Below are 15,305 nucleotides of genomic sequence, written 5' to 3'. Positions count from 1 at the left end.
CTAATTAATTCTGCTTATGCAGGCTTCTCTAGCTGTTTTAATTAGGGCACTGTTCGCCTCCTGCACTGGCCTATAATGAGTTGGCAAGGTACTGAAACAGGGTTTTCAACATAGACTGGCTCCTCTTCACTGCTTGAGGGTATTAAGCATTTTTATCTCACAGAAATATACACAACGATATACACAGAATGCAGCATTTTATACCTTGCACGTAATGTCATATATTGTACACATCATACACAAATAATGAAAAAGAAACTTTTAGAAATGGAGGGACACAGTATTTTCAGTGTTTCATCAAATCTGCAACTAATCATCTGGCAGACAGACACGAGCTGATGCGTGAAAACAGAAGCTAGAAAAATCAATGCTCGGGTGCAAACTTAAGACGTTCACCTCCTTGCAAGAGCTTCCCAGCTTTCTGACAGTTGCTGAAAGTATGTTTTCTTACAGTGGCCTCAAAACCCATCTCATTAGCACAAACACTTCCTAGGGGACCTCGTAAGTGCATTTCCCTTCAGCCAGTAACGTGTTAACTTATTAATTAGAACTGCTGCTGCAGGGTAAAGGAAGAGAAAATTAATTCAAGAGCTGCCTTAGCAGGCCAACCGATCTCGGGTACTCTACTCACAGGAGAGCTGTCTGCAATTCAGTTTTGTTTAATTAGTCCCACAAAAAGCAACTGTTCACTCTGATAAGAGCAGGGCGAGAGCTGCAAAACACAAACCCATCTCTTCTATGCACCAATTCAATTTTTTAATTATTACATTCTGACATTAAAAACTGTTCGTTCCTTTCCCTCGCTGGCAAACCAAGGGCATTAGTCATCAACTTCTGCACTCTTCCTCTTTATTCTGAGCCCATCATTGGAGTAGCTAGGGCTCCTAAGTCCCAGGGCTAGCAGGTACCAAATGATACACCATCCCCGTAAAATTTGCTGCAGAGGTTTTTCTCAGGAATTTATGACCCTACCACATATTTACTGCCTGCACTGTCATGCTGCTTACTCGTTTTGATGCAGAGATGCAGAGGCTCACCGACCCCAAAGGGAGCTTACCTAGGTCCCGTCCGAAGAGGTGACCAAAAAAAAAAATTCAAGGCTTCCTTTGTTTCTCCCCCTGCATATTCCTCCCACCTGCCTGCTGTGCCCTTACACTATCCAGACCCCTGCAAGCAAGAAGCGAAGCATCCATGCACATCAATGTCCTTCTCTGACATACAAATCTTTAAATTTTAATTCTTGTGTAGTGCCAGGTGTAGAGACGTGACAGACCACAGGAATAAAAAGACAAAAAAAGTTCTGGATTTCTTACAGATTTAGAAATATGCCAAGAATCTTTCCCTTTCACTCATTCCACATTTTAGACCATTGAGGTCTGAACCTCAATACTTTAATACTGTCAGTGACACCAATTCAAATATTTTCCTATTTATATTGTATTCTCTCTCACCATCCAAACCACAAAAGCAGTCTTCTTTGAACTGTTTGAAATTCTTTCTTGAAAGATGTTAGTTCCTGCTAAATATTGCTCATTTCCTCCAAACCAATTAAAACTCATCCTGCTTTACACAAAGCTTTTACAATCATTTATATGCTACAAACTCTTTCCCACCTCATGTTACGCAACACGAAAAAACTTCACAGATCAAACCTTTACTCATCTGCTTCCTTTGCTAAAATTTACCAAAACTATTCAGATCTTGAACATATTTTTATGAAATTATATCTCTCAGTAACTCAATTTCCTTTTAATTTCTTCAACAGCTCCAGCTTCCAGAAGCATAAATATTTTCCCAGATATGGTGACAGTAAGTTAAGCAGCAAAAAAACCTACTAGCACTTCACAATGATAAAACAAACAAAAAAAATTGATTTAAGAGAAATTTAGATAGCAACAAAATATTAAGCTTACTTTCCAAATATAAAACAGCAGTTAGAAGACTGGCCTAAATATCAAGAACAAATCAGTAAAACTAGCAGTTTGTAAAGAAAGCAAAAAATCTGGTGTAAGTTAGATTATGCACTTGACGATAATGACCTTGTCCTCCACCGTTCTTAACTTTTAAGGAAAATTACCCTAAAAGGTAGCCCTCTTAAAAAGGGATTTTAAAAGTGGTGGTGGAAAACAGTTGGCCTAATCACACAATGTCACATTTTCACACAGAAACCAGGGTATTTGTTCATTCTAGCTCTGCCTGTACAGTATCCTCCAGCTCCACGCCCATCTTGTATCTCTTGGCCAACCGTTCCGCAAAGCAGGGATCACAAGACAATTTCTATTTTTACTTTTTACAAGTTTTCCTTAACAAATGGATGGCTGTGAAGACACGAGCGACCCTAAACCCCCTGTATTTGACCCACCCACCTGACAAGAGGAGCAGCTGCCCAGAAATGCTCTGTCGAGCTGCCAGACCTGGCAAGAGTGCAGAGGGGACACAGAAAGGAGCAAGGGATAACGCTGGGTGAAGGGACACAAGAAGCCAGGGGTGCATTTGAGGGACAGCAAGGAGGAGGGAGAAAAAAAAGCAGTGGGGGGGTGCGTGCACACTCCTGTGTGCACAGGGCATAGGAACAGACAGAGAAAAGCCACAGGGACTGCTGCTGGGGTGGAGGGATAAGTAGAAATCCTTCTAACCCCCAATGTTGTTAGTTCTACTGTTCTCACGGAAAAATTTGGTTATTTTTTTCTTCGTTTTTTGGGCGGTGGGGATGACTATGAAAAAAGACTGAAGGCTTTGTGGGTTTTTGGTTTGGTGGGGGTTTTTTATCCCCTCACATAAAAGGAAGATTTCAAAGGTTTTTGTTTTCTCTGCAGAATTAGAAATTGTCTTCTCTTTTTCAGTATTAGAAAAGTAGTTATTGAAAAAGATGAATAAAATAATTAAGAGCCAAAATACAGAATTACAGCTATAAAATACCATATTGAGAAAGGTGAGTTTGCTGAATACCTGAAAGACAGTATTTAACAAAAAGGAATCATTTTGGACAGCCCCAGAAGACTTTTTTTTTCTTAAGACATGCAGAGAGGCTAAGAGGTCACAATAGAGGGGGGGGGGGGAAAAATACTAAAACCCCATTGTAGAGCAGCTGAACTTCTGCAAATCTTTCCTTTTTTTTCCCCCTTCCCGAGGACGTAATTGCAAAGAATAAAAAACAAAACAAAAATGCCTGGATACAGATGTTGACTAGTTTCTGAATCTTCAGAACTTTCTCACATGCCTAGGGAAAAACAGGTGCTGTCAGAAGCGGTGTGCGCTTCTGAGTGCTCAAGGGAAGTCACGGGCTTTCCTCTCTAAAGACAGTTTCCCTTTCTCCCCCTCAAATGGTAACACATTAGCATACTGCTATGAAAATTTCTGATACATTTCAGTATCAGTTTAAAAAATAAACCCAACAACTTTAAAGTATTAGACTAATCGCTTTGTTTTTAATCACTTTGTAAGAAAGAATTAGATCTAAAAATCAAAATTACGTGTCTAGACAAGTCTTTATTACAGGTTTCACCAACTGCAGAGACTTTACTCTGGAATAAGGTAACGGCTGCGGACCCAGGTGACTTCAATTCTGTGTCATGAGACAGCTCGGCAGACAGGCAAGGTTGGTCAGCCCCTCCACACCAAGAAAGACTGGCACCTTCACAGCCTCGTCCCTAGAATGAAGCACTTCCAGGTTAGCCAAAGGCAGGCCAGAGAAATAAACACAGAATCACAGAATGGCAGGGGTTGGCAGGGACCTCTGTGGGTCACCCAGTCCAACCCCCTGCCCAAGCAGGGTCACCTACAGCAGGCTGCACAGGACCTTGTCCAGGCAGGTCTTGAATATCTCCAGAGAAGGAGACTCCACAACCTCCCTGGGCAGCCTGTGCCAGGGGTCCGTCACCCTCAGAGGGAAGAAGTTCTTCCTCATGTTCAGCTGGAACTTCCTCTGCTTCAGTTTGTGCCCGTTGCCCCTTGTCCTGTCACTGGGCACCACTGAAAAGAGTCTGGCCCCATCCTCCTGACACCCACCCTGCAGATATTTATAGGCATTTATAAAGTCCCCTCTCAGCCTTTTCTTCAGGCTGAACAAGCCCAGCTCCCTCAGCCTCTCCTCGTAGGAGAGATGCTCCAGTCCGCTCATCATCCTTGTAGCCCTCTGCTGGACTCTCTCCAGTAGCTCTTCATCTTTCTTGAACTGGGGAGCCCAGAACTGGACACAGTACTCCAGATGGGACCTCACTAGGGCAGAGTAGAGGGGAAGGAGAACCTCCCTCGACCTGCTGGCCACACTCCTCTTGATGCACCCCAGGATCCCATTGGCCTTCTTGGCAGCCAGGGCACGCTGCTGGCTCATGGTCAACCTGTTGTCCACCATTAAAATAAACACCATTAAAATAAAACCAAAACACCAAACCCAAGTACATTTACACCGTTGTGCAACAACCACCAGAAAGGGAAAAACTGCAAAGAAGTCTGTAGCAAGAGAAGATTGAAAACGCAGCAGTGCCAGCAGGAAAACACCAAAGTAGCTCCGGAGGCGGAAAGACTGGAGACACTGGGTAAGGCAGCGAGGTTTGTGCCGCACGGGAAAAACATAAATATTGATTTGGATTGTAGTAACGCACATTTTTGATTGGTAGACACTTTTCAAGCAATTAACATCTCAAAAATCATCTCTGCATCCTGCATGATACAGCAAGGGGTGCTATCGAAAGCAGTACCATTTCACGCAGCGCCCGATCTGCACTCTCTTCCTAGCAAGGCATCAGCCAGACTGCAGTAGCGTGTTGTTATAACTAAGGCAGTCCTTTCCCTCTCACACAAACAGAAGAGCACAAACAGGTGTGACTCAAGAATAAAATGAGCCACCAAAATATCCTGTTGGACAAAGCCACCAAATCATCATGTTGGACAAGGTCACCAAAGCGGGTTTTAGGTGTGATCACGGTGGTAGCCCTTTTGGAGTGGTGCTTTCTGCTCGCTGGCGTTACTGTTTGGAGGGTGACGTTGTTTTGGTTTTGCTTGTTTCTGTTACTCCTACAGTGACTGGGAGAGCATTTCATATTTGTGTAAGAAATCCACATTTGGACTGCAGTTTTTCAGGTGGCAAGCTGTCACACTGAGCCTCACGTGTGCTCACTGCTTTCAGTCGAGATGACTCTCTTTAAAGTTCTGTTACACATCTGGTTTCATGGTCTATTTTATCACGGAAGATATACAACATCATAAATAATTTTTAACAGAGAAAGAGATTTTAGTGTATTCCAGTTAACCAGCCCCAATTAAACAAACCAAAAAACAAAATTAAAAACCCCTCAAGTTCTTATTGTACATGACAATTCTTACCCCCTTCTCTCCATTACCTGAAAAACTTCTGTGACAGTCTTCCTTTTTTAAAGAAAGTATCACTCCGAAATATTTCTCTCTTTTTTTGTTACTGTCAAGGTTTCTTTCTTGTGAAATAAACAGCAAATGAAAGACTACTTCGAAATAGATACATTTCCATGTTTTGAACTAGCAAAGCTGGTTACAATATTCATATCCAAAGACACAAATTTAAAACTGCATCCAACTCCCGTTACCTTCTATAAGCAAACACTGTTACAAAAATAGTGCATGAACTTTTGGTCTCTTTCTTCAGAATGTAAGAAGAAAATGACATAACCTTTCAAACCAGTGTTACAAGAAACTGTGGAGTTCAAAATAAATACCACAGGAAGACAGTGGATATGTTTCATGTGTGCTGCCTACGTTCCTACTCACAAGTCCACACAAAGCACCTATCCTGTCAGTATGATTGATTTCTTCACGCCAGATTAACATTTGTGGTGAAAGAAGGGACAAGAATGAAGAGCATCAGAAAAGGTATTTCATGCCTAGATAAACCAGCTGAAGCATGACAAAAATTTCCAAAGGATAACCTCAAAAAATCTGATCTGTATACGATACCCTGGGCACTAGCTAACTGCGATTAATTTGTGTATGCAAACAGTACTTGCCTGTCCCTGTTTTGGCTGGGATAGAGTTAATTTCTCCCAGTAGCTGCTGTGTCTTGGATTCAGTATGAGGAGAATGTTGATAATACACTGATGTTTTCAGTTGTTGCTAAGAAATCAAGGACTTTTTCCAGTTAATGAGCAGGTGTGCAGGAGCTGGGAGGGAGCACAGCCAGGCAGCCAGCCCAGGCTGGTCAGTGGAAATATTCCATACCACAGACGGCATGCTCAGTTTATGAACAGGGGTTGGCTGTGGGGCAGGAAGCTATCGGCTCTTCTCGTTTCTCTGGGTTCCAATCCTCTCTTGTCTGGGAGTTTGAACTTTTCCGGGAGTTTGGTCTTTTTTGGGAGTTTTGCGGAATTTGCAAAATTCGCGAGTTTGGCATTCCGCGATTGCTGCTCGGGGACTGACTGCGAATCAGTCATTGGTTGGTGAGAAAACTGTGTTGAATATAGTTTGTTTTGCATATTCATTATTAGTAGTAGTAGTATTTCCTTTATTGTCTTATTAAACTGTATTTATCTCAACCCACAAGTTTCCCCTTTTGTCCATTTCTCCTCCCCATCCCGCTGTGAGAGAAGGGGGGGGGGTGAGCGAGCGGCTGTCTAGTGCTTAGCTGCCAGCTGCCGGGTTAAACTACGACACTGTCATTTAACGAAGAGGGTCATTGCCCAAATTAGGGATAAATGCAGACATACAAAGTCCCAGTTATACCCTTAATTAAGAAGTAACTGTGACTGGATCAAAAAGAATTACATTATTGGTATAAAACTGTTAGAGGAGAACAGTCATTTTAGCATAGTTCTCTGTAAAGACTGTTTTCCACTACTTTCCCAACTGCTAGGATTAATGAAACTGAAATACTAGTATATCATGATCCATTTTTTCAGATTATTTTCTTCATTTCTGAATATCACAGCAACACAGCACAGAAGACCTACTGAAAAGGGACAATTTTGTGACACACTCTTACACAATTAACAATAGAACTCATCAGCCTGGTTCTGAGAAAAGACTTCGTGATAGTTACAGGACACCCCAAAGAGGAGCACACATTCAGCTTCAGAGTGTTGGAAAGGGGAGGATGGGGAAGGATAATTTTCTAACAGCACTAGTTTGCTTAAAGTTTTGCGAGTGCTAACATGACAAATCCCTGCAACACAACTTACAATGTTGCTTAAATAACACCTTCCGAGAAAGGTACCGCATTACATACATCAAACAAAAACCTCTTACCTATGACTTCCATCCAGATTTGATTTGTGGATGAAATTCAGTTTAGCATCTGCCCAGTAAAGTTTCTGTTCCTCATAATCCAACGTCAGCCCGTTTGGCCAATATATGTCTGTGTTGACTATAATGGAGCGGCTTGAACCATCCATCCCAGCACGTTCTATCTTTGGCACTTCTCCCCAGTCTGTCCAATACATGAACCTATAATTATTCAAAAAAAAAGGGAAAAGACAAAAAAAAAATAAAGTCACGTATAAATCTACAACTGGAACACTGGATGCCACTTTCAGTAAAGGCAAAGGCAGTCTCTGTTCTGCAGAGACAGCATCTGTGGAGCTCTGTTCTACCGGGTAACGTGCACTCACCCTGTGAAACACAACAGAACCAAGTTACTTTACAAAAAGCTGAAGAGAAACAACTGAAGACAAACCCACAGTACTACGTCACGTTCTACTTCCACGTATTTCCTTCTTTCCTTGGGTCAAGTGAGAAAGTTGGGGATATCCAACAGATCTTGACAATAACACCAGAATTCAACATTAAACAGCGAAGATAGATACTACAGACTGTCGTAAAAGTACAACAGCCTCTTTAACGTTGGTCTGAGCACTGAGGGGGAACAGGAGGCTGCGGCGTGTGGACTTCTAGTGAACATAGCAGCTGCGTGCAAGGCAGTGCAGTGGATTTCATAGAAGCCCCGTTCATGACCTTTTTTTGCCAGAGAAATTCAGGCAGTTACATCAACCCGTTTAGAAGCATAGCTTGCACATAGTGACTGGGCAAAACACTTCATAAAAACTTTGAAGACTGGGGAAGCAAGTAAGTTTTAAAACATGTTAGCATATACTGGCACATGTTTAAACACTATTGAGCAAGCAGTGGAGGGAGGGAAGCTACCTAGTTGCGTTTAAGACTGAGGAGAAGCAAGGGAAACCACTTTCTTATGGCTGAAGACTAGTGGGAGGGTAAGAATATTTGTCCTTTTTCTACAGGTGGTGGAAAACGGATTTACTTTCGTGTGTTGTTAACAGAATGCATAACTAAACAGTAGTAACATAGAACATAAACAGATCAGATGGTGTCAATGAAGCTTGCTCTATTTTGTTGCTACAGCTTGGACAGACAAGACGACTACTGTCCTAAATTGCTTCTCATAACCTCATGACATCTGCCAGCATACCTGCTTCTATCTGTGCTCCCTAACATGGCTCAGTCAAAACAATCCAGATTAGTAAATAGCTGAAGCCTTTAAACTACCCCAGATCATCACACAACCACAATATGTCACTATATGGTGCCCACATGTGAAGAGGCCTGGCCACCCATCCTTTAAAGAAAAACAAATGTGCAACACATTTAAGAAACATTTGCAGATGAAGTTATTCTTGGCAAAGAATTATTTTTTTTTTTCTTTTAGAAAGTCAGGAAATTCCATGTCCTATTTTCCCCCTTAATTCATGTCTGCAGCTTGTTTGTTGTAATGCACAGCTATATCTGCGGACAGAAACGCAGCTGATTAACACGAACACTGCCCCAGTCAATCTCAAGTGAGTCATTCTTTACGGAGCAACGTGCCTGTCTTGAACACAGAGCACAAATATCTGAAGAGAACATGTGAGATTTGAAGATGAAGGAAAAAAAAAACAAACCAATTTTCAGACAGGTAGCACAGTAGCAAGTCACCTGGTCAAGCTATGCAATAAGAGAACTATATACCTGAAAAAAAGAAAAGTTTAAAAAAGTCAGGCAGCCTTGCACCAGCAAGCACATGCAAGAAAGAAGAGAGAAAGAGAGATTTATTTAAACTTCTTAAGAAAGACCCTTCTTTGTCCCAGCTGTCAAGTCCTAGCCTTCCAAACGCTTCATCAATGTTAATAGGTTCCAAGGCTCTGGCCACCCTGCAAAACTGATTTTTCAGGCTGAAACGGCTCGTTAGTCACTGCACAGCCTCATCTGCTTCCCTGTCTCCCTCTCACCTCTCATGCACGCTGCAATTACTCAAGCAAAAACAGGTAAGGGAACATGGTAACAAAGAAAAACTTTCCCAGACTTCATAAAACCAGCCCCATTTAATTTGTCAGAGGAGCACACATCCACACAGCGCTGGCTTTAAGATTCAGCAGCATTTCCAAACAGCTCTAGTGACCTTTGCTTGGTTTTTCCAACAGTTTTTTTTCCCCACTATCACCTGTTTATTTTCCTCCACCTCGCTTGAAAGTTTCCCCCTTTAAGGAAGTAAGGTGCATAAAGTATTTGACGTATAGAAAAGAAGAAGGTTCTTAGACTGCAGTACTGAATGGTATCTTGTTTGACTGTGGCCCAGAATGTTGGTTTATCTATAAGGTTATACCATCTATAAAAATTATGAACAAATAGAGGAAGAGCTTTGATAGTTTTTCCTTACAAATATTTCCCTATGTGTCTTTAGATTCAGTATTTGTAAATTTTTGCATCTCGGGTAGATAAGGTGAACCCAGGCAACAGAACCTCCTCTTAAAAGGTATCAGAAATCAGGACGCATCATACAGCTGTAACGTCACAGTTTTGATTTGCCCCAAATTAAAAGGTTTTGCCACAGCACAAAAAAAGGAGGAAACAGCATTTCTTGGTTCCATTCTGTGCGATGAACAAATGAAATAAATAACAGAGCTGCTTTTCGAAAAAGCTTATAAAGTCTAGGCAGACTGACGGCAGGATATCCCACATACACAGAAAAAAGCTTGCAGAGTACAAATGCCAAGATTAAATGCTATAATTTAGCAGAGATTTCCGACAGCATGCACAGAGGGAGAGAAATTCATCGCCTGCACCCATCAGCTTTGCAATTTTCTGATCCGTACCGCTCCCCAGCATCGATGCAGATCTTTTCAGCCCTCCTATCCCGCAGGAAACTAGGCTCCTGCTAGGAGCGTCATTAAAACACCGGCCCCCATCGAGCTGCATGCCACTGTTTCACTCATTGAACAGAGACACCCCCCCCGACACTTCGCTGATTTTAAGGCAGTTAATTGGGACACCTTGCAGGGCAGGCAAACATTTACCTTCCTGAACGTTATTCCGCGGGAAGAGCAGCTGCTTAATTGGGACAGCCAATTATTTGGTGAGGCCCTTCACAGCGAACGCTCCAGCTTGGCAATTACGCTGGTTTCAGCCCCTCAGAACCTCCGAGCTCTACAGGGACCCAAAGAGCCACCAAACTTCAGAGCCTGCAGAGGTTTCAGCAGCCCCTGTGGAGCTCATCAGCTCTGCAGTGACAAACAGCCCGCCCTGGCTCCAGCGCTGGCAGGGCTGGCACTCCTCTAACGAAGAAACACAAAGTGAAAATGATAGGTGCTGGAGCAGTTCAGGAAAATGACACACAATAAATATGTGTTTGGCTATCGAAGATCGCTCTTAACTTCAGAGGAAGAAATGTTTGTGGCCCTTCAGGAATTTAAGACAAGACATTCGAATCAAGTGACCCTTCAGGCATCCTTAACAGAAACTTCTTGAGGCGGGTTCAGAGGGTTGGAAACTGCCATCCAGAAGGACATAAGTATTGAATGAAACAGAAAATAAGGGGACTAAAAGTACCACAGGGAGGTTTTTGGTACAAAGTTTCTCAAGTGATCACAGGATTCAGGAAATATTTTCAGTTCTCCAAGAGAAGCAAAAAAAATGCACATAGCCAATTAAATATGGAGGCAATTCTTCATAAAAGAGAGGACAAATATCCCTTCGGGATACAATCACGATAAACGTGTGAGAAAGATGTTCTTAGCTAGCTGAGAACTGTACTCTTTTACAATAGCTTGTCTCCCATGAGCTAGTAAGTGTGGACATCAGTTGAATGCCATTTTCAGAGTTGCTCTACAATAATTTCTTATGGCAGAACTCCACAGGTGCTCGCACCTCAGCTACTCCATTTCACAGCCCAGATTATTAGTTCTCAGACCAACAAAACTAGACATGGCTCTGACCAGTGACTGCAACAGAATGACCTGTAACAGAGATACCTCATTCTGCCACTGCATAGCCTTGTGCAGAAACAGAGGTCAAGAACGATGAGCTCCACAGCTGATCTGTCAGGGATGCTAAAGGACTCAGCTGACAAGAAGGAGAAATCAACGTGCAAAATTCCACATCTATGTATGTCTACCACACACTAGGAAAAAAGTCTGCTGGAACACATATTTTACAAGGCATACAAGTATTTTTGCCAGTATACTCTCTCCTGGTTCCCTCAAACGGAAGAAGCTGTTGTGGTGATAGCACTTTTATGCAAATGACTGCATTTATCCTAGGACATCAGGCAGTACACTAATTAGGCAAAGGCCCACCTGTAACCAGTAGGTGATATCAGGGTTTCCACTTTAAAGCTGGCTTTAGTCTCTTATTCAGACTTTATCTAGAAGGAGAAAGAAAATTATCACCAGACCTTCTCTTTTCTTTGAATTCATTTCTAAAATAAGGCATAAATGCAAACACTCCAGTTTTGGAAAGAAGAAAACCTCTGACGAAAGCATCAGAAGCTGATGCTTTCTTTCTAGCTCAGTATCAACAACACAGTATAAAACTAGAACGAGATTTTGGCGATGGTTTTCACAAGCCCTGGAAAGAATACCTTAGCAAAAATGCTGAAAGTCATTCATAAGAAATCAACATGGAAGCTCAAACTTACATGATATTCATAAACCAAAAGAAACAAGTATCTCTCAGCCATCATGCCGTCTGTTTTCAGGTATTCTAGTCTAAAAAACACGCTGGGCAATCTGACAAGAAAAACATAGATGAGAGGTTGTTTTTCATTTTCACCCAGACATTTCTGAGCGCCTGTGGGAAGTAAGATTTGACTTCACTGTCAAACATCTGCTGATGCACTGCAGAGTCACAGGCATCTGGTTGTCCTTTGGGGCACAGCTCCCAAAGAAAAGGAGCAACAGGTTCATTACAAAACAAGCAGCAGCTATTTTTGCTGACTGGTCATAACGGCAGAATTTCAATTGTTTGAGCAGGTGGAAAGGTCTCTTGCTCCTTGAACTTGTAAATTAACCTTTCCTATCTCCAGACACAAAAGGTCAAACACCACGGTTCCAGTTATGGAAAAGAAGCCATTGTCTGATTTCTCCTAGAGCAAGCAGGAAATACGGCTTGTCAGAACTCGGCAGCATTTCAAAACAATATTTGAAACAGTAATTTTCCCAGTTTAAGCCAAAAAAATATACAAAGAAACCGTTTCCCCTCTCTGTTACCTATTTAATGCCATCCCTAGACCCCAGCTGACTGCAAGATGGAAGGAAGATGCAGCTGTGCTGTGGAAGGGCTCAGCCAGCCCTCTGCACAGGAATCACTCCAGATGCAACGCACCAGACCCTGCAAAGTTCAGCCAGCCCTTTAGCAGCAGGTGAGCCAACACAAACCTCAAACCTAAGTTCATGTAACAGGAGATGGACAAATTAACAAAAGGAAAATTCTTGCCTTCCTACCTCCCTTGGTCCTCCAACTACAACAACAAAATACAAGAAAATAGCAGAGGAAAGCAAACCAGCTGGCAGTTTTAACAGACTTTCAGAAAACAAACACACAAGCAAAAAAAAAAAAAAAACCAAACCAAAAAACAACAGCACACAACCCCAACAACTGTACCACCACCTCTCAAGAGGCCAGGGAAGCAGCAGAGCCAGGGCTGCGTGCTGTCACTGGGCAGCTCCTCAGGGCTGAGGAGGTTCAGCGAGGTCGGCCCTGGCAGTGCCTCCAGCCGCCGTCGCTCAGCATCGCCCACGAGGAGCCGGCACACGCAGCACCAGCCCTTTCAAAAGGGTCTCACAGAATCCCAGCATGGTGGGGGTTGGAAGGGACCTCTGTGGGTCACCCAGCCCAACCCCCTGCCCAAGCAGGGTCACCCAGAGCAGGCTGCACAGGACCTTGTCCAGGCGGGTCTGGAATATCTCCAGAGAAGGAGACTCCACAGCCTCCCTGGGCAGCCTGTGCCAGGGCTCCGTCACCCTCAGAGGGAAGAAGTTCTTCCTCATGTTCAGCTGGAACTTCCTCTGCTTCAGTTTGTGCCCGTTGCCCCTTGTCCTGTCGCTGGGCACCACTGAAAAGAGTCTGGCCCTGTCCTCCTGACCCCCACCCTGCAGATATTCATAAACATTTATTAGGTCCCCTCTCAGCCTTCTCTTCTCCAGGCTGAACAAGCCCAGCTCCCTCAGCCTCTCCTCATAGGAGAGATGCTCCAGTCCCCTCACCATCCTCGTAGCCCTCCTCTGGACTCTCTCCAGTAGCTCCTCATCTTTCTTTTTCCGAGATCCTATCGGAAACTGCAGATCTACACACCTGTGAGCTGAACGAAATGCGGAAAGCAAGTATAAGAGAATAGTCAGCTGTGTTAAAACTACAGCTGGTAGAGAGCAGTGAGAAGACCGTGGGATCTTGGTTCACCATCTTTCCCAGATAAAATTTAAGGTTTTTGCACAATGAAAAATAATCTGTTTCTTGCACTAAAAATACAAACATCTGCACTGTAAATATTTAGTTTGTCAATGAGAATTTAGAATTGAGTCGTTTCAAAGACCCTTGGGCTGAAAGTAGACAAGTCAGCTGCTGCCATGGATTTTTCACTGCCTGCTTTGACACACGAGGATCTTTTCAGTACAGTCATAATCAAACTCGCTTCTTATCTTTCAACAAAAAACAAAAAAGGGGGAGAATTCTTCTCCTTATCTCCCTACACATCCTGAGTACACAAGGTGGAGAAAGGCTGTCCCTGTACTTGTACCTTAAACTGAAGCCCTAAGAACACATGCACTTCTCCGCGGCAGCACAGCCAGGTCACACATCCCGATCGTGTCACCGAGCACATCAGGGCCAGAGGGAGAAATCTGCCGTTTGGCAGTCTGGGCTGTTTCTTACAAGCAAAAATCTAGTCATTCCCACTGCACGCTGCTGTGCAAAATTCTGAGTTATGAACTGCAGAGTACTACACAGATACATCAGCTACACTCACATTAAACAGAATTTGCTGGTATAAGTATCCTAGCAATCCTTAATGCAGATGCTGCACATAACGGTAGAAGTCTTTATCCCAGACCTACTCACTTAACTTCATTCTCTGTTTTACTGGATTAAGTTGGAGCCCAATCAATTCCCTGAAGCAGTTCACCACACTATCAAGTGGGTTCCTGTGCTAAAACATGAGAAGGCAGGATGGCACTGCCAGGAACAAGAGAAGAAAAGAGATTAAATTAGCTGAAAAAACTGTCAGGGAGATGCCCTGTCTTCCATCAACTGCTACTGGGGAACAGCATGTTCAGTATCAAGAAATCTTCTGCAATTTTTCCTCCGTGAGATTGTGGGGGGTTTTTTTTCTGCATTCCAAGTCTTTCGGCAGTAAAACAGCCCCTTGTTATTCAGCCCTCTCTCGGTACACTATTACCAACCAGATCATTTTTATGTTCTTGATTCCCGACTCCTCCAAGGAACCCCAATGAACTTCAATGCTCTACCAAACCAAGCTGGCTCTTACCCTTCATATCACTTTTCCAGCACTCTGCTAATTCTTTTTTCATAGTTTCCATCTTATTGTTTAGTACGTACATCAGGCTTACTTATATGTAACCATCATTCCTTAGGCTTTTTTTTATTATTATTAAAGGAATTCACAATGTCATTTAGCACTTCAGTACATTTTCAGTGCAGTTCCTGTCCTCGTGATTTGTTTATCAGGTCGTTTATATGGAAACCAACCTGATGCCCTCAGTAAGGAACACGCAGGCAAACAACTCATTCATTTCACCTTTTCTGAAATGGCTTTATTTGCCTTGACTGCTTATTTCTTCTTCTATACTTTGATCATCCACTAGACTCACTAAATCGCTTACTCTGCTGTAAGAAGGCAGCATGCACCAATTAGTCCTTTCATACTACAAAATTACAAAAAAATAAGGCCTTATTTTTAACCCATCAAAAGCTACACGATGTTCACTACAAAATAAACAAACAAAAAACACCACCACAAGGGAAAGAGGAGAGGTTACTGTATGGAGGGTAAAAAGAGTGGAAATAAAGGGACACGGTGTAACTAATGCATAACATGACAGGCTACGTTTACACCGCCC

General features: G+C 42.9%; 1 protein-coding gene across 3 annotated transcripts in view; it reads right to left on the bottom strand.

Moving 5' to 3' along the window:
- The window catches only part of LRP6 (LDL receptor related protein 6), a 136,419-nt gene that overhangs the window by 73,360 nt on the left and 47,754 nt on the right, over window positions 1-15,305 (bottom strand). For all 3 annotated transcript variants that reach the window (XM_075442162.1, XM_075442170.1, XM_075442179.1), the window contains exon 3: window positions 7,213-7,410. In XM_075442162.1, coding sequence (XP_075298277.1) covers window positions 7,213-7,410 — 198 coding nt within the window. The remainder of the gene's footprint in view (window positions 1-7,212; window positions 7,411-15,305) is intronic.

The sequence above is a fragment of the Opisthocomus hoazin genome, chromosome 1 (assembly GCF_030867145.1).
Source record: "Opisthocomus hoazin isolate bOpiHoa1 chromosome 1, bOpiHoa1.hap1, whole genome shotgun sequence".
NCBI classification, from domain to species: Eukaryota; Metazoa; Chordata; class Aves; order Opisthocomiformes; family Opisthocomidae; genus Opisthocomus; species Opisthocomus hoazin.
Note: the sequence above shows the minus strand (reverse complement) of the source record. Positions and strands in the feature narration are given on the sequence as shown.